Consider the following 20,185-nt stretch of genomic DNA (forward strand, 5'->3'; position numbering starts at 1 on the left):
GGTTATATAGATATAGATATATATATATCGATAGATATATATATATCGAGATATAGATATATCGAAAAACAGAGTCCAAATATTTTATAATTCCAATTTAATGTCAGATATAAAAAAACATAACAGATTAACATCGTTCGGTATCGGAACCCTATTCACGCGTATTCAACTTGCAGATGTTCAGTTTTTTTGATATTATCCTTAATCCATTCTAAATAAAGATGCACATTAGTATACAATGGAGGTCCATACTTTCCGTCGAATGTGATCTCTCCTATTGAACTAACTAAACCTATTAAATAATAACTTCCCTCATGAAGCATCATAACGGGGCTTCCAGAATTCCCTTCAGGTGTTTTATCCTTAGAACGGCTAACTGCACACATGTGGTACAAGCTTAAATTGGGATAATATTTCCTTTTACATGCATTATGTGATTCATGAAAGACGAAATGTGCTTGTTTAACGAAACGGTCTTTTTCGATGCCAAAGTCTAATGCTTCCTTGTAATTGCTTGCGGTTACCCAATTAGTAACGATCAGCAGGTCATCGGTGAGATGTTTGTTGTCTATATTGAAAGTTGGAAGACACACCGGTGCCGCATATCCTGAAATATGAAAATGTCTCAATAATTTGTATAAAAATAAATCCTTTTACCTCAAAAGGTACGGAAACCTTTTAGGGTTCTTAAAAACTTCTAAAATAATTTATTGAAAAACGCATATTTCGATAATCTCAAGGGAATCAAAACTAATACGGTACATCCCGTTGACGCATAAAATTGCTACGAACCACATACAAAAAAAAACTCAAACTATTCATTGTAATTAAATCTTTGAAAAAGGTTCGGTTCCTGAATAATTTATAATGATTATACGTATGAAGCCTGTGAGCCAGTCCGATTCGCGTTCCGAGTAAAGATAAGGAATTTGGAGTATCCGGGACATAATAAATAGTTATGTATTATGCCTAGTACTAAATTTATTTATACTTGGTGTAGCTATGGGTAGGTTCGAATCCTGTTTGGGGCACGTGCCTCCAACTTTTCAGTTATGTGCAATGTAAGAAATTAAATACTTATCTCGTGTCGCAAACGGTTAAGGAAACCTGCATTCCTGAAAATTTTCTTAATTCTCGTGTGTGGATAATGATGATGATGATGATGATGATGATGATGATGATGATGATGATGATGATGATGATGATGATGATCATGACGATGATGATGATGATGATAAAATTGTAACTTACGTTCAGGTATTTGATTTTCAAGCTTTATAAGAGCTATATCATTTACAAGGTATTCATGTTGGAATTTCTCGTGAACTATCACTCTCTCGGCTGCTGCTTTTGAATAACAATAAAGAATTGTTTCAAAAGGATTGTCAGACATCGTTCTAAACGCACAATTGTTACCATATACGGGGAGAGTCACTTCAACCCTGAAAATAATGGAGTTAGAGTTAGTTTTACATAGATACTGCGTTTCATATACCTATATTGTTCATTATTTATATGTTTAGTTTCTTGAATATAATAATATGGCGCGCCCCTCCGTAGCCTAGTAATATCGTGTGTTATACAAGGTTTTAGGTGATACCTAAAACCTTGTATAACGCACGATATTCTGAAAGGTTTTTAAGATTGCTTTGACTGTACTAAATCTTTACTTAACATTAACATCTGATCGTAATTCTTGTACTCAAAGATCATCAGATCAAACATTTACGTTGGGGTCCCAAGGTGCTGGAATGGCGTTGGTTTCGCAAAGCGCAGTGTTGGTCGACCTCTCACAAGATGGACCGAGGACATCAAGTGGGTTGCAGGGAGCCGCTGGATGCTAACGGCTCGAGACCGTAATGTTTGGAAGTCTATACAAGAGGACAATGTCCAGCAGATAATGATGACGATGATGAAGAATCTCACCTGATGGTAAGTGATCATATAATTTAAGAAGGAAGCAGGCTAACTTGTTAGGCGGAGGATGAAAATCCACACCCCTTTCGGTTTCTACACGGCATCGTACGCTAAATCGCTTGACGGTACGTCTTTGCCGGTAGGGTGGTAAATAGTCACGGTCGAAACCTCCCACCAGCCAGACCTGGGTCAATTAAGAAAACCTCAATCCTCCGTTTTGTAAATCCATGCGCCACGGAGGCCGTCCTTGCTTTGTAGTACATTCAAAACAGGCCCATTATAACTTACTTTTGCAATACAAGTCTAGGTTTATCGACGCAATGGGCAGCGGTTAAGACATGTCGGCGACTTATTAAAACTCCTTCACAGCTGTATATTTCCTCTTGGTCGAACGTCGAAATCAGAAATGCAGTCCAAGGCAACATATCAATATCTTTTGTAACATCATCTAAAATAACATAGTTATCAAGTACATGAAAAAAAATCTAAACAAATATCATAGATAGTAAAAATTTCCAATGGAAAGCTACATTAACAGGAAGTAACTTATGCTATATTTTATACCTGCTAACTTATGCTATATTTATATTTAAATACATATGACTATATTTTAACTAACACGGGAATGGAAACTACGCGAGTGAAACCGCTGGATTCTACTTGTACATATGATTTCTGTGATTCTGGTAGTTTTATATAAAACAAGATTAATTCTACATGTAGCACCAGAAAGCCAAGATAAATGAGCCCAATCTTGATAGACTTCTCTTATTTGCTTTAGAAGTTTCTATGGCTAACACAAACTCGACTCCATGGGCCTCTCTTATTTGGTTTTATAAGTTTCTTTGCCTAACACAAACTCGACTCTATGGACCTCTCTTATTTCGTTTAGAATTTTCTATGGCTAAAACAAACTCGACCCCATGGGCCTCTCATATTTGGTTTAGCAGTTTATATGGCTAACACAAACTCGACCCGATGGGCCTCTCTTGGTTTAAAAGTTTCTATAGCTAACACAAACTCGACTCCATGAGCCTCTTTTAATTGGTTTACAAATTTCTATGGCTAATACTAACTCGACTCCATGGGCCTCTCTTATTTGGTTCAGAAGTTTCTATGGCTAACACAAACTCTCGACTCTATGGGCCTCTCTTATTTCGTTTAGAAGTTTCTATGGCTCACACAAATTCGACCCGATGGGCCTCTCTTATCTGGTTTAGAAATTTCTATGGCGAACACAAACTCGACTCCATGAGCCTCTTTTAATTCGTTTAGAAGTTTATATGGCTAACACAAACTCGACCCCATGGGCCTCTCTTATTTGGTTTAGACGTTTCTATGGCTACCACAAACTCAAGTCCATCTTTCGCGGTACCGCATTATTTTATTCTCACTAGAAACGAATTTATCATAAGAATTGAGTCTATTCGAACGTCAGAAGTAGTATTATTTCAGCATACAGGATTACCCACACACTAAAAGGGCAAGTTACAAAATAAAGAATTTACCAAAATTTAAAATAACTGTTGTTATCGCCGCGTTGCAACGACTTGCGATACGGACGGCTTCAGTGTGCTCGTGGCGTTCGAGCCGTCCTCATCTCTTGTTGTGTAATTCTTTACTTGGGATAGGCGGGAAGAGTGACTTGAGTGGAAAAGGGGAGAGTTTGGTAACAGTCAGGTACCTTTAACCCTACACACAACGTTCACAAATGCGTGACTTCACTCAAGGTCTCTCTCTGCCATTCTAGGGTCTTATTTTGGTTACAGTTTGATTTGTTAATTAAGTTGTCCTGACAAATGTTGTGAATCATCATCACCTTTGTTCGACATTAGTTTTCTTATTTTAAACCTGCTAAAACTATATTAATTAGATACGAATTATAAAATGACTGTAGTTTTTACAGAACGCAAACTTACATACGTATTGTATTCATGTGGCTTTCTCTTTAACTGTACAACCGTATGGGATAGATGTGCAAGAAGTTGTGTACATATACCCGAAAAAGTTTTTGAATTACGAACAACAAAAGTGGCACGCGCCTAAAACAACCACGTAACAAAAGTGTTACAAAGACGTGCCAGTTGTGCTAATGTTGGTTGTTTGTAAATTCTGTTGGTGTACAATATATTAGGTAGTAGGTATTTGATTATAAGTCCTTCTTATAAAATATGAAGGAAATAGAACAATAGGTTGAACAATTAGAACACAATAAAAATACAAAAATTATAGATTAAGCTGTAGAACATTTATAGTAATAAATCAATGACATTTTTCCTTTTTTTTTAAATTGTTATATCATGTGGCATCCGTGGTATTGTTTTGATTTTTAATAGAGAGGACTTGGATTCAACTCTATGGAAATTTCTATATTGGCTCATGGTCTGGTGATAGATGCCGTGCCAAGCTACCACCTAACCGGCATAGACAACCGACTAAACTTTTCGGTACTGCCCCGCAAAAATCATTAAAGGTAGCTACAGCTAAGATGTCTAGTATGTTAATCTCTTTTGAGTTCATCATCATCATATATCAGCCGATAGACGTCCACTGCTGGACATAGGCCTCTTGCATGGACCTCCAAGCACAACGGTCTCGACCCGCCAGCATCCAGCGGCTGCCTGCAACCCGCTTGATGTCTTCGGTCCACCTAATGGGGGGTCCACCAACACTGCGCTTGCCGGTTTTGAGTTACCCCACTATTATTTTCGTCTGCATCGTCACTTGACATCAGGTGAGATTGCAGTTAAGACCTTTTTTTATTGAGAAATAATACAATATGGAACTTAAGCTAACTTATCCTTAAAACTATACAAATCATGTCAACGAGGAATGGTGGCAAGAATACTGGCTGCATATCTTCGCTAGACAGCCAGCTGATCCTTTGCGAAAAAAACTAAGCTATGCTTTTTATCACCAGTCGAGGCAACTAGCCGCAGTGAAATAATTAGTAAATTTTTTTGGCACTGCGACTATCTTGGGCCATGGAGCCCAAGGGTCTCCACGGCAAAAGGAACAACTCTTAGTGAGAGACCTACTTGTGCCTCTCAGCGGTTTCGACTTTTTCTGCTGCGGCTCCCGATCTTGATTCTGCCAAGGATTATCTTGTACCTATATATCTTGTACCTTGTATATGAAATAACAAATAAAAAAATAAAATGTACTTACTATTAACAATATCGTCCAGTTCAGAAATATTAATACCGCAGCATAAAGTATCAGGGTTAGGCAGTAAGCTTGCTTTTGCTGCGCAATGGTCACCCAAACTAAGAACACTATTAGAGGGTTTATTCTTGTTCCCATATTGCCAAGGTCTTCTGTCTGGATTTGCTGATCTTTTAATAACACTTTTAATTGAATCGCTATTAGGTATATCAGTTGAGATATTATTTTCCTTTTCCAAGGTATGTAAGTTTGGACAACACACCTGAGAAGAATAAAGAATTAAATTATCACCGTAACCTCTAAAAGCTGTCCATCTTCACTTTATTTAATGTTTAACATGTGTGAAGTCTGCCAATCCGCATCGGGCCAGCGTGGTGGCCTATTGGCCTAACCTATTCTGTGAGAAGACTCGAGCTCATCAGTGAGCCTAGTTGATAATGATGATGATGATGAATCAAATTAGTTTTAGATAATTAAATAGGGGATACTTGAGTTACTTGATTGATCCATTAACACCCGTATATGTTAGATATTTAAAAAAAATGTTTATGTAATTTAAAGACAAACTTTAGGTTTTAAAACATTTTAAATAGTAAATTAAGGAATGCGTGATAGCCCAGTGGACCTTTGCCTCCGATTCCGGAGGGTGTGGGTTCAAATCCGGTCCGGGGCATGCACCTCCAACTTTTCAGTTGTGTGCATTTTAAGAAATTAAATATCACGTGTCTCAAACTGTGAAGGAAAACATCGTGAAAAAACCTGCATACCAGAGAATTTTCTTAATTCTCTGCGTGTGTGAAGTCTGCCAATTCCGCATTGGGCCAGTGGACTATTTGCCTTAACCCTCTCATTCTGAGAGAGTATGGGTTGATAACGAACGAAATTAAAGTCGGACTTATTATAGTGATAAAATTTTAGAAAATATTTACATGACTCTCTTCAGATATAGATGTAACTTCATCTACAGTTGATCCTCCAGTGTTTTGTTGTATTTTACAAGGAACAAGTTCCACTTTCGGGCCACCTTTATTAATAAGTGATAAAGATGGACACTCTTCCATTTTCACACATCGTTCACAATTATGAGTAGTTCCTAAAACACAAATGTAAGTATTCAACAGAACATAAAATACCTATAAGTCTGTTTGTGTATAAATTATATATTTAATTTTAATTATATATTGTAAATATGTCTGTATTATAAGTCTGGTTTTGTGTCTGTCTGTATTTATGTCTGTAATATAAGTCTGGTTTTATATGAAGATTTTTCCATTAAAATCTTATTATCAAATCAAAAATCATTTATTTCAAGTAGGCTCAGTTTAAAAGCACTTTTGACACGTCAGTTGACTATTTGTAAAGATTCTACCACTGGTTCGGAAGGCAGGTTCTGATGAGAAGAGACCCGCAAGAAACTCAACAGTTGCTTTTTTTAAAAAAATCATACAGTATAATAATTTACAATTTATGACGACATTAGCTATTGCTATTGTTTGTTTGTTTATTTTATTTATATTTATTTTCAAGTTATATTTATGTTTATTATATTTATTGTTTGTTGTATTATTACCTATTGTTTTATGGGTGCGATACGAATGATTCCGATATCCTATTTCAGTCACAATAAATCGAATACAAATTTTTGGAATTAGCTATTTACTTTATGTTCCGTTATGCCGGTTCTTTATATAGCACATATTTGAACATTTAATTTTCTATATTCTGCTTTGCAACTGCACTGTACTTTACTTTAACTGATGATGATGATGATGATTGAACTGACACAACTCGGCAAAGTGCATTTCTTTGCGCACTTATTTGAACAATTATGCTAATTCCTGTGCCAGATTTAGCTTACTTAGAAAGCTATGTGTAGCCGCGGTATCATATTATTTTTTGTTCTGATGGAATGAACAATATAGAAGGGCATTCGCATGTATAGGTGAATTAAAGTATTTAACTTCACGTTTATCAACAACAATACTCTAAGCAATAAATAATTGGATCTGTATCGTATTTCTTACCTTCTGTAATGACACTGGCAAATAAAACATAAGTCCAAAAAAGGCATTTTATCCTATTTATATCTGTCATATTTTCTTTTATTCTCCTATGTCTCAGATTACGTTGACCAATCAAACAACGTAGTCCGGTGACTTCCTCTGATTGAGTATTTGTATACTTACAGTTAAAAATGAGAAATATCAAATGTCTGTAATTATGTTTGAAGCTATGTTGTTGTCATCTGATTCTGATAACATAAATGTTTGTGGTTAATGGGATCTTACCACTAATTGCTAACAAGATTATCTAGGCCACGTTTAATATTTAATACTAGCGGACGTCCGAGACTTCGTCCGCGTGAAACCTTACTACTACCCTACCCTACTCCCACTCTACAGATACCCTACCATACAGGGGATGAGTAGGGACTCAGCCCTACCCCTACCCTACCCCTAACCTGCTCCTACCCTACTTCTACCCTACCCTACCGTACCCCTACCGTATCCCTACCTTACGCCTACCCTACCCCTACCCTAGTGTACCCTAGTGTACGTGGTGTTGATTTTAGTCGTTACTGAAAAAGCCACATGAAATAAAAAATAATGTCTGAGAAACCAACATGTTTATGATAGGTAAGTCTTTAATAAGAGCCATGATATTCCAGTGGATCTGATCTCTGCCTCCGATTCCGGAGGGTGTGAGTTCGAATCCGGCCCGGGGCATGCACCTCCAATTTTTCAGTTGTGTGCATTTTAAGAAATTAAATATCACGTGTCTCAAACGGGGAAGAAAAACATCGTGGAAGGAAACCTGCATACCAGAGAATTATCTTAATTCTATGCGGGTGTGAAGTCTGCCAATCCGCATTGGGCCAGCGTGGTGGACTATTGGCCTAACCCCTCTCATTCTGAGAGGAAACTCGAGCTCAGCAATGAGCCGAATATGGGTTGATGATGATAATGATGATGATTTCTTTAAACAGGTGGGCATGCCTGGGCCCATAACCTGTAGAAAATTAATTAAAGACTATATTCTTAAACCACGTTTTATTTCTAGAACTTTTTACAACCATTAACATAGATAAGAGAGACGGCTGTCACAGACAATATAAAAGTTAGTTCAGCCACAGATATAATTAGTGTTTAATGTTGCTATTATTCTAACAAAATTAATGCATTTTAATGTTTTACAATTTTATTAATCCATGAGAAATAACGGTACACATTTGTAAACAGCGACGGCAATGCCTTGCCACCATCTTGGACATCTCTTACTGCGCTAACTACACCAATCACATAATAATTCTGTTCGTACATCATCATAAGGGGACTTCCAGAGTCTCCTTCACGTATCTTTACACCCGTAGCGCTAGCTGCGCAGATGTGCGATAAACTTAATAGCGGATACTTTTGCAGGCATTCGGTACGTGGTACGTGGTAGACCAGTGTTGCCAGTTTCATAAAATTGTCTCCGTCGATGCCCAAGTCGCGAGCGTAGTATCCATATAGATTCCTCACTCGATCCCATCCCGCTGCAAATATCGGTTCATCTGCAAAAAGTTGCTTCTTTTCTTCTATGTTGAATTTCGGGAGGCAAATAGGTGCCACATATTCTGTAATTATAAAAATCAATTGTATCAACTAATAAAATAAGTCTTCGAACAGTGCGTGTTGCCAGTGATGACCTATGGTTCCAAGACTTAGTTGCTTCATAAGAAGCCTCATAAGAAGGCTCAGAATCACACAGCGGGCGATGGAACGAGATATGTTAGGAGTATCTAACCAAAGTCACCGACATAGCTCAACGAGTTGGGAAGCTGAAGTGGCAATGGGCGGGGCACATAGTTTGAAGGGCCGATGGACGTTGGGGTCCCAAAGTGCTGGAATGGCGACTACGCACTAGTAAGCGCAGTGTTGGCCGACCCCCCACCAGGTGGACTGACAACGTCAAGCGAGTCGCAGGGATTCGCTGGATGCAGGTGGCTCAGTATCGTGATTTTTGGAAGCCCCTACAAAAGGCTTATGTCCAGCAGTGGACGTCCATCGGCTGATATGATGATGATGTTGATGATGATGAAAAAAATAAGTTATTATTGTATAGCTTAGTAAGTTTGGTGATCAGTCATCTATGTACCTTGTGTGTGATATCCATGAAGGGTTGTCACTGAGCAACAGTTGACATTTGTTACATAGAATCTTAATTTCGTATAATATGTTAACTAAAGGTACGGCAAAGTTAGTGAATTAGGCTGCTGGTGGAAGGCCGTTAAATACCGTTAGGATAATTAATCGTATACTAATAATTAATGATAATGATAATGATGACGGTTGTTGATGAGGCCTTGCTTTCAAATAATGCATTTCATGCAATCAATTAATATGTACCTAAATACAATAGTAGATTGTTATACAAGGGGCTAAAAAGACCCATTATATACGAGGTATTTTAAGGGCACGAGTTGTAAGGCGAAGACCGCTAAATAGAAATCGAGTTTAAAATGGGTTTAGCCCCGCATGTTACACTATACTTTCACTACGACTGCGAGAAATAAAAATAATTCAGTACAGTATTCAATGTTCAAATTCTTTTTGCAGACGCAGCTCGCAACTAAATTAAAATGAAATTTAAAAAAAAAATACGCATTCCACAGACAAGAATTTGTTCCAATTTCAAATTTTTATCAAACAATCAGGGCCTCAGTACATAATGTACTCGTACCCACCTATGAAGATTCAATTGACGAATAAAACCTCCTTCCGCCTTTTAAATAGAAAAGTAATTTCTTACGTGCAGATGTATAATTCTCCAGCTTTAAGACTGCTATGTCGTGTTTATATGAAAGCTTTTCACTTTGATAATGGTCGTAAACATAAACATTTTCAACCAAAATATTTGGGGATGTACAATCGGGAACAATTTCAAATGGATTGTTAGGCATCGCTCGAAGACCACAACCGCTGCCATACATTGCGAGTACCACTTCTGCCCTAGAAAATTTATTAAAGTTAAATCATATAGGTACACAATACGAGTAAAACATATCATAAAATTAGCTGGTTTATGATTCATTTCAATAAGTAATTCAATTAATTAAAAAACCGGCCATGTGCGACTTGAACTCGCACACGGAGGGTTTCGTACAAACCTGTGGGTAAATATTATGATATTGTTATTGCTAAATGAGATCAATAACATTACAATGTGAAAAGCTGGAGGAGCATAAATTTAAGACAAAGGTCCCTATCGTTTCGATTCCTTTATCACTTGTTTATCAATACAAGCAAGTTGTATGATAATAACCAAAACCAACAATATATATTTTTTATTTTTTTATTCTTAACAAGTTAGCCCTTGACTACAATTTCACCTGATGATAAGTGATGACGCAATCTAAGATGGAAGCGGACTAACTTAGGAGGAGGATGAAAATCCACACTTCTTTATTTTTCTACATGACATCGTACCGGAACGATAAATCGCATGGCGGTACGTCTTTATCGGTAGGGTGGTATTTTCAAGTTTATTAATTTGTTTTTTTTTATTGTATGATGTAGCTAATTTATGCTTTTTGCAATTTTTCTTTATCTGTGTTATAATACATTGTTTTCTACAACATTTAAAGACTCTGATTCCAGGAAGTAACCTGTAGGTTTTGATTGTGATTGTAAGCGTCAAAAAATTACAGCATAAACGGCTGTATCGTTGTAGGCTGTGGCTTAGAAGTTACATTTTTTTTTCACAGCTCTAGGGGACAGTAGACCGGAGTATTGATTATGAATGTCAGGTTGATACCTCCACGCGTTCCTCAGACAAAAGGTCTTGACAGAAAGACAGACGGAAAGACGGACAACCAAGTGATCCTATAAGGTTTTCGTTTTGTTCCTTTTGAGGTACGGAACCCTAAAATGTTAAGAAAAATAACTTTACCTTCCTGTCGAGGAAGCGACATGCGGCCCTTATGATTAGCTTTCGAACCTCTTTGCAATTTTGTCTATTTGATCTACTCACATTTATAATAATAGACTTACTTACTACTTACTTTACTAATGTAACATTTGGTCGTTTGACGCAATGAGCGGCGGTCAGGACATGATGACGACTAATTAGGGCTCCCCCGCAGCTGAATATTGATAGCACATTATTTTTGTCATCCTTGAATGTTGAACTCAGAAAGACTGACCATGGGAACACATCATTTGGGCGATCTATAAAAATATGTTGTTAAACACAAATTACATTTAATTCAAAATGAACTTTGTTTACAAACGAGTTTAAAATGTAACTCAGTGAAGCCGTGATAGCCCAGTGGACATGACCTTCTGTTGATTCAGAAGGTGTAGGTTCGATCCAGTCCGGGGCATGCACTTCCGGCTTTAATTTTGGCTTTAAATTTCCGGAGTTAATTTCTTATGTGATGAGAAATTAAATACCACGTGCCTCAAACGAAAGAATTGACGTGAATTTTCTTAATCCTTCCAATCCGCATTCCTATTGATGATAATTATTTTTTTTAACCGACTTCCAAAAAGGAGGAGGTTCTACGTTCGGCTGTATGTATGTTTTTTTTATTTTATTTTATTTCATTTTTTTTTATGTATGCCCAGCGATAATTTCGTCAATTATGGACCGATTTTGAAAATTCTTTTTTTGTTTTGTAGGGTTTACTTCCAGGATGGTCCCATTTTTTTCATGTCAGGATCTGATGATGGCATCCTGGAGAAATTGAGGGGAACTTTCGAAAGTTGTAGAGACGGCTAGTACGTTTGTTAGTGTTTCCATAAGGTATTTTAAACCACTACAACTTTAGGAAGGTTTGGAGTTGGTCTGATGATGGAGCCGAAACACAGACGATGGAACTCGTCAAGGATTTACAGCAGTCACCTTTCGTTTGGGCTTGATTAATTTGTATTAATGAGTACTTTCCACCTATATGGGTTGTAACTGTATTAAGGGTCTGGTGATGAAGACGAGGGACAGTGAAGAGAACTCCTCGACGGTTCACAGTAGCTACCTTGTGTTTGGACTTGATAAATTTGTATTGATGAGAACTTACCACCTAGATGGATTGTGACTGTATTAAGGGTCTGGTGATGAAGACGAGGGACAGTGAAGAGAACTCCTCGACGGTTCACAGTAGCTACCTTGTGTTTGGACTTGATAAATTTATATTGATGAGAACTTTCTACCTAGAAGGATTGTGACTGTATTAAGGGTCTGGTGATGAAGACGAAGCACAGTGAAGAGAACTCCTCGACGGCTCACAGTAGCTACCTTGTGTTTGGACTTGATAATTTTGTATTGATAAGAACTTTCCACTTAGATAGGTTGTGACTGTACACACGCAGTGGGTATGCTAACACTAAAAATAAAAAAAATAAAAATTTTAATAAAAAAATTCAACCGACTTCCAACTCAAGCTGCTAGTCGGTTGAATTTTTTTTATTAAAATTTTTTTTTGCCATAACCTTTTTCAAACAGCACTTTTGCTCCTGCCATAACAAAGTTAAAGTACATAAAAAACCTATCCAATGATATATCGCATATTGTTATTGGTATTTAGACAGGCTCCCGTACATTTTTGTCGGTTCTCCTTTTAAACTGCTAAAGTAGGTAGTCCGAACAAGCCTTTAGGGTAATCTATTGTAAAATTCCGTTTTGTAGTGATATCGTAATAGTAACAAGCAAGAAACATTTTCATACCTGTGGCAGTACCATCGAGGAAAGGAGTGCTTATACCGCAGCAAAGACTTTCTGGTGTAGGCAGCAAGCTTGCCGTGTAACATTGGTTACTCCGAGAAAATGCATATCTATTTCCAGATGACAAATTGTTTTGGTATGGTTCTCCTTCATACGGACTGGGAGATCTTTTAATAATATTTTTAGTGCTATGTGGCAGTTTATTTCCTTCGTTGGTTTCATTTGTCCAAGAGCTTGAGTTTGGATATCGTTCCTAAGTAGGTTGAAAACGCACATCACGTAATTGTCATTTTTTTCAACCGATTTAAAAAAAGAGTAGGTTCTCAAATTGACGCCTATGTTTTTTTTTAATGTTTGTTAGGTACCTAATAAAAATCGGTTTAGTAATTTTGTGTTAAAATCAAAATAACTGAAATACGTCTTTGAAGTCGGTTCTATTTTTATGCAAAAAAGATTATTTAGTCGCTAATCGAAACATTTGTTTGAAAAATGTTTTATATTTTACAAATAATAATATCAATTTGGATTTATGCAGATTCTCGTTAACTCAAACAAAGACTGTATTGAATAGGTATTTCAATCTACTCACATAATTGTTTACTGATGAAGATGCCACCGTTGATCCTGAAGGAAATTTTTAATTTAAAACAAGGATTCAATTATTTACTTCTAATGTACACCTAACAACATATTTTAGGTTAAAAAACACTCGAAAATATATATTTTTTTATTCTTTCCAAGTTCGCCCTTGATTACTATAGCACTTGATGGTAAGTGATGATGCTACCTAAGATGGAAACGGGCTAACTTGTTAGGAGAAAGATGAAAATCCATACTCCTTCCGGATCGACACCGGAACGCTAAATCGATTAGTTGTACGTCTTTTTCAATAGGGTGGTAACTAGCCACAACCGAAGCTTCCCACCAGCTAGACCTGGACTAATTAAGAAAACCTCAATCGGCGTAGCCGGGGATCGAACCCAGGACCGCCGTCTTGTAAAATTCACCGCCCATATCGCTGCGCCACGGAGGCCGTTAATGACTCAAACTTGAAAGTTACTTCAAAACTTGATGTCACATAATAAATTGTAGGTATATGCCGTATATACTTATCAAAACATGATGAGTTTCCACTCAATCTAAATAAGAATAATGGGAATAAGAGTGAGTTTCAAAAGTGTTACAGCGGTTGAAAATATAAAACTTTCGAATTAAGTTTACTTTACAATTAAGACTTTGTTTGTGTTTATTTTACTTGCAGTAAAACTAATGTAATCATGGCTAAATGATTTACCGTATATAGCTACAAATTGTTCTGGTCTACTATAAATCTTACCTTTTGTATTAGCACTCGCAAATAAAACCATAATCCAATAGAGGTACCACGTCATATTGTTTATTCTCATATATTTTATTATGTGTAGTGTAGTGGTAGAATCTTCAACAAAAAAATCTTCAAACAGATATTCAACTGACGTTTCAAAAGTGCTTGTAAACTGAGCAAAACTTGAAATAAATTAATTGAGAATTATGATTTTATATTTGCCTTTATCACAGACAAGTTTTAACCAATAGGACAACGTATTCTGTTCTTAACTTATGATTGAGTTAACTATATAGAGAACTTCAATATGTAGTTATTAATAATAATCTCTTTGTACCTGGCAGTGTCATATGATAACAAAAATGGTTGTGGTCAATGGCCAATGGCCACTTATCACTAATTGGTGTAGTCGAATATATAATCGAATCGGCTAGCTTCTGTATTTATCAATAATGTACCTATCCTATGTAGTAATTAGATCTGTTGTCAGGAGTATTAAATCATCATACAACAGTTTACAACAATGTTTTTTAATGAGAAAGAATACAACAAGGAAGTTAGCTTACTTATCCTAATAACTATACTACACCATGCCCACGTGGAATGGTGGCAAGAATACTGGCTGCATTTTAGCGCTGGACAGCCAGGAGAGAAATTAAGGAGAACTTTCAAAAATTATATTGATGACTAGTGTGTGTGTGTGTGTGTAAATTTTTTCAATAAATATTTTAAAGCAGTACAATAGGTAGTAGTAGTAATAGTAGGTAGTATAATATGAAGGTTTGGAATCGATCTGATGATGGAGCCACAATACAGATGAGGGAACTCTTCAAAGGTTTACATAAATTACCTAGTGTTTGGACTTGATTAATTTGTATTGATGAGAACTTTCCACCTAGATAGGTTGTGATCCCTTGCTCTTGGTTTAAATCTGAGAAAATTTTTGATGTTATTGTGTAGAGGCGAAGGGAAGAAGCAACAACTGTAATAAACTCATTTTAAAATCTTCACAAAAAGCTTACCAAATATTTTCTATTTATTTTTCATTATGATCAGCAACATGAACATCTTCATCTCGACAATATAAAATTACAGATCAGAAGTAGGTATAGTGTACGTTGTGAATATTATATTAGATCTTTATATCTTTGCCACATATCTTGTCAGGTTGTTTTACTTTACTGTTTATCCTATAGGGTCTAAGCGACTGCTTTGTCTTAAAATTCTTTAAACATGTATAGTCATAATTTGTGATAGCTTAAACAGGTGACTCGGTTCGATGTTGTATCTTGGAGACGGTTAAATAAACTTCAATCTAGTTATGATGATCAGATATCAGGTATTGTCACCGAGGCACCGAGGAATACTCTTTTCATCTTCATAGTATTTCTAATGACTTGTAAATAAAAGTTTTCAAACATAGCAATCTAATAGGGGAGTCACAAAGCCTGGATCACATTGGTTAAGTCTCTTATTTTATATGACAAGGGTTTCCACGTAAATAGTGTTACAAAGCAGTGTTGACCGCTTGTCAATTTTCTCAAAGGGAATCACAAAACTGTGTTCGCTAATTGGTAAGTCGAAAACGAAAACAAAGTAAGCATTCACGTAGACACAATACTCGTAGTACGAGATTTTGCCAATTCGATAATACATATGTATAGCAAGGACGGAAGAAAAAAGCATTATTTAGTAATTTATCACTGTACAGTGACCGACTTCAAAAAGGAGAGGGTATACTCTCCATTTAGTCCCATTGCCATCGTGTCAAGATCTGATGATGGAATACTAGAAAATCTAAGGAGAACTTTCAAAAATTATATCGATGACTCGTTTGTTTGTAAATTTTTTCAATAAGTATTTTAAAGTGGTATAATATAATGAAGGTTTGGAATCCTTGGAATCGATCTGATGATGGATGGAGTAGAGATAATAGATGTTATTTTTCGCTTTTTAGTTTATTGGAATACGTTTTTAGGTTTTGAGATCGGTTGTATTTTTTTCATTAAAATTTTATTATTTTATTACTGCTTATGGAAATAATGGAATTTGAAAGGGGTTGAGGAATTAATAATTAAATATCTAGGATTCAGATAGGATAGGAACGAAAGGCCAAAGAAAAGTTGGATATGTGTGTAAAAGAAATGGATGATCAATTTACGAATGACAGAAGCGATTGGAAGAGATTGACAAAACATTTTAACGACACCAATTATGTGGGATAAAAGCCAAGAATGTAATATTAGGAGTAAACCAATGTTTGGAGTTATAGACACTCGAAAACCAACAAACTTTTCGAATTGCGGTAACTCGCTCTAATGTTTTCAGCAGATGAAAATCAATTAGCACGAAACAGTCTCACTTCGTTGACACAATGGATTGAATCGGTCGGAGCGTTTGTTCGGTGACAATGGGCTCCACTAGTTGTTTGATTTTATTTAAACACAAGTTTGTTGAAATCTTTAACGGTTTTTCCTTTACCGGTTTTTTGACAAACTACCCCATTGCCGAAGGAGGATTATGTTTGTCGGACATGCCTCATTTTATTAACCCCCGACGCAAAAAGAGGGGTGTTATAATTATGTTTGACCTGTCGGTCTGTCAGTCTGTCTGTCTGCCTGTCAGTCTGTCTGTGACACCATTTATGAATTAATTTGTAAAACTAAATAAATAAATAATAAAATGAAGGACTTTCCATACCAATTTTCTATGACACGCTCTACAATCTACTTAATATTAATTACTAATTTGTCTCAATTTTGAGAATTATGTAGGCTAGATATATTATTTTCTGCAATACCGCCGGGAACGGGAATTATAGATCACAGCGATCTTCTATGTTTTATCCGATTCCAAAACTCTGAATTTAGAAAATCTTTTTCTATATATTTCTTAAATGTAAACAGGTAAACAAATACATCTAAAATACATGAATTTTATTTACAGAATGGATTTTATACACAATAAATAATAACATGAATTGAAATTCAAATACATCGGTAAGATTTAAAGCAAATTGGATCCCTTTATGCGCATATTTATGTGAAGTGTTTATAATGTTAAAAAATTGTGCCGTGGTAGGAGGCCCCGTCCGGAACGAAATTTTTCATAAATAAAAAAAATGAGATTTCAAAGATTTTTAAACTACATTTTAGATTGAATTAGAGTTATAAATCTATTTAAAGAAGTGTACACTTTTGTATTAAGTTCGAATCAATTTCTAAAATTCATTCTAAAAATTTTAATTGTTTTTGGCTCAATTGGTAATTCAGACATGAGTTCCGATATTAATTTTATCTTGACATCTACTTACACGACGTTCTGGTAAAAAGAGTTTTGAAACTCGACACAAACAGACAACCAAAAAACTGATTTCACAACAGATCCGATGTTCTCCTAAAAAAAATCGGTCGTCTGTAAAGTCGGTTTACTGACGATAGTTGAACGTGTCAACATCATAAGAAAATACTTTGATTTTCAAAAGAAAATGTTCGTTTTTCTAAAATACTGTTTTATAATCTTCATACACCAGAATATACTTTATTTCTTGTAAAAAAAGTTGGCAACCCTAGAGCGAGGGAACGACGCATGACGTCATCTTTTTTCGAATCGGCCGGCTTCATCGAATTATAAGACGTTGTCACGTCAAAAATCATTATGTAATTCGGTCATTTTCATTATTCGTCATTTCGAATATTATTCTCCTAATAGTGATTTAAAGAGTTACTACTCACTTATTACTCAACGTCATACCAAACAAAATAGTTACATGTAAGTAGTATACGAAGTTATTTTGTTAGGGGGCGGGCAAAGCCAAGTCTCTTCAGTGCAAAATCCGCAACGAGGTACGAAAGGAAATGATATTCTGAACAGATTATCTGGTTAATTTCCCGCCGCAAACACTAGCTATTTCCGTTTGTGCACTCTAAAATAAACTAAATAAAGCAGCTAAACGGAAATACATCAATTTATTTCAAAATCGTTCATTAAAACATTTATCCAGTGTGTTATATTTGTTCTTTACGGTATTAGCTGAGTTTTTTTTTTATTTAGTAAGAAAAGAGAGAATTAGCTGGCGATCTTTCAGGCGCAATTCCTAGTAGTTCTTAACAAAGAAGTCCTGGGTTCTATTCCCAGCTCGAGACAACCCACCACCTCCTATGGCCCACCCGACTTGGCAGTCATACGGGCCGAATCAGTGGGAGGGCACACAAACAAATAAAAGCTCATGTAGTTGTAACGTTAAGAAAAAAGGCGACGAGTGTCGCATGGGAAATTATAAGCTAGACGAAAGCTTTCACGCGTCCACCGAGGGTCATAATTTTGATAGTGCTACTTCAAAAATAAGATTTCGTTTGTTTCAAAAGTAGTCGAAAGCTTTATTTGTTTTCAGATATTGAAACATATCTTTAAATTACTCTAATGTTATGGCCTCACAGCAGTTCAAGCAAATATGTACGGACGTTTCTAAATTATTGTTGTAGGCTTATTAGAGGAGTAAATGAATACATAAAATAAGCATATTCTGAAAGTCCTCAGAAACAGCTCCGATTTTGTTGATATTTTTTGTTACGTTTGTTTTTTTATGTTATTAAAAAACAGAAACCTTTTGGAGTGGGGATGGAATGATTTATAACTTTTTCAACTAACTTTTCAGTTATGTGCATTTTGAGGAACTATATATCACGTGTCTCACAACCTGCAAACCTGATAATTTTCTTAATTCTCTACGTGTGTGAAGTCTGTCAATCTACATTGGGACTGCATGGTAGAGAAGGTCTAACTCCTCTCATTCTGAGAGGAGAATCGTGCTCAACAGTGAGCCGAATATGGTGTTAATGCTGATGACGAAGCTCTAAAGAACGCATACATACATTACCTACTAAAAATGCAACGAGGTGAATTAGGTTTACGTTGCATCATATAAAACCCTGAAAAGGACTTCATAATAGTTAAGTACACACTGTAAAATATATTAATTTAAAGTCTTCGAACAGTGCGTGTTGCCAGTGATGACCTATGGTTCCGAGACTTGGACGCTAACAGCTATAGGCCTCATAAGAAGGCTTAGAGTCACACAGCGGGCGATGGAACGAGCTATGTTAGGAGTATATCTGCGTGATCGAATCAGAAATGAGGAGATCCGCGGAAGAACCAAAGTCACCGACATAGCTCAACGAGTTGCGAAGCTGAAGTGACAATGGGCAAAACACATAGTTCGCAGAGCGGATGGACGTTGGGGTCCCAAAGTGCTGGAATGGCGACCCCGCACTAGTAAGCGCAGTGTTGGTCGACCACCAGGTGGACTGACGACATTAAGCGAGTCGCAGGAATTCGCTGGATGCAGGTGGCTCAGTGATGTTTGGAAGTTCCTACAAAAGGCCTATGTCCTGCAGTGGACATTCATCGGCTGATATTATGATGACGATTATTTAAAATGAATATGAAACGTAAAATATAAGCGCTTCACTGTAATTTATACTTAATTAAAAAATATATACCGAAGTAAGACTTGATTCTTTTCAAGATAGTAAGTTTTGAGTTAAACGTTGCCATTGATAAAAGAACAGCATTAGTACCCATCCAATTTGAATTCTGCGCAAGCCTTGATTTAAAGTAGTGTTGTAGCTAACTTGAATAGTGTTGTACTCGTAGTTAACGTGAATAGTGTTGTAGTTGACGTGAATAGAAGTTAACGATGTGCTACTTGTCTGGGAAATTATGAGTCAGATGAAAGTGGTCACGCGCTGAGAAGATTAAGCACTTTTAACTGCAGATTTTATAGTGAGAAATGAGCTTGGTGCGAACGGCACTGAATATTATTTAATAACTTAGGTGCAGGTATTCAGAAGATACGTAGGTGACAGTACTTATCTATTCTAATATTATAAAGCTGAAAAGTTCGTTTGTTTGTTTGATTGAACGCACTAATCTCAGGAACTAATGGTCCGATTTGAACAATACTCTCAGTGATAGATAGCCTATTTATCGAATGCTATAGGCTACATTATATATTAAAACAAATAGTATCAAAACTAAAATTACAATCATATTTTCAGTTCACTGTTGAGCACGAGT

At 36.2% G+C, this 20,185-nt stretch overlaps 2 protein-coding genes across 2 annotated transcripts; both read right to left on the reverse strand.

The window, feature by feature from the left end:
• Nucleotides 1-2,201: 2,201 nt before the first annotated feature.
• On the reverse strand, nt 2,202-7,293 carry LOC128198512 (uncharacterized). Its single transcript, XM_052884356.1, has 4 exons — nt 7,107-7,293; nt 6,012-6,175; nt 5,086-5,344; nt 2,202-2,365 (listed from the first exon to the last, which is right to left on the reverse strand). The coding sequence occupies exons 1-4, from the start codon at nt 7,174-7,176 to the stop codon at nt 2,202-2,204; spliced, it is 657 nt and encodes a 218-aa protein (XP_052740316.1). The 5' UTR covers nt 7,177-7,293.
• Nucleotides 7,294-8,117: 824 nt separating this feature from the next.
• LOC128198511 (CLIP domain-containing serine protease B8-like) lies at nt 8,118-14,400 on the reverse strand. The gene is made up of 6 exons (XM_052884355.1): nt 14,120-14,400; nt 13,373-13,407; nt 12,787-13,036; nt 11,126-11,291; nt 9,874-10,073; nt 8,118-8,698 (listed from the first exon to the last, which is right to left on the reverse strand). The coding sequence occupies exons 1-6, from the start codon at nt 14,187-14,189 to the stop codon at nt 8,265-8,267; spliced, it is 1,155 nt and encodes a 384-aa protein (XP_052740315.1). The 5' UTR covers nt 14,190-14,400; the 3' UTR covers nt 8,118-8,264.
• Nucleotides 14,401-20,185: the final 5,785 nt, after the last annotated feature.

The sequence above is a fragment of the Bicyclus anynana genome, chromosome 11 (genome assembly GCF_947172395.1).
Source record: "Bicyclus anynana chromosome 11, ilBicAnyn1.1, whole genome shotgun sequence".
Lineage (NCBI taxonomy): Eukaryota > Metazoa > Arthropoda > Insecta > Lepidoptera > Nymphalidae > Bicyclus > Bicyclus anynana.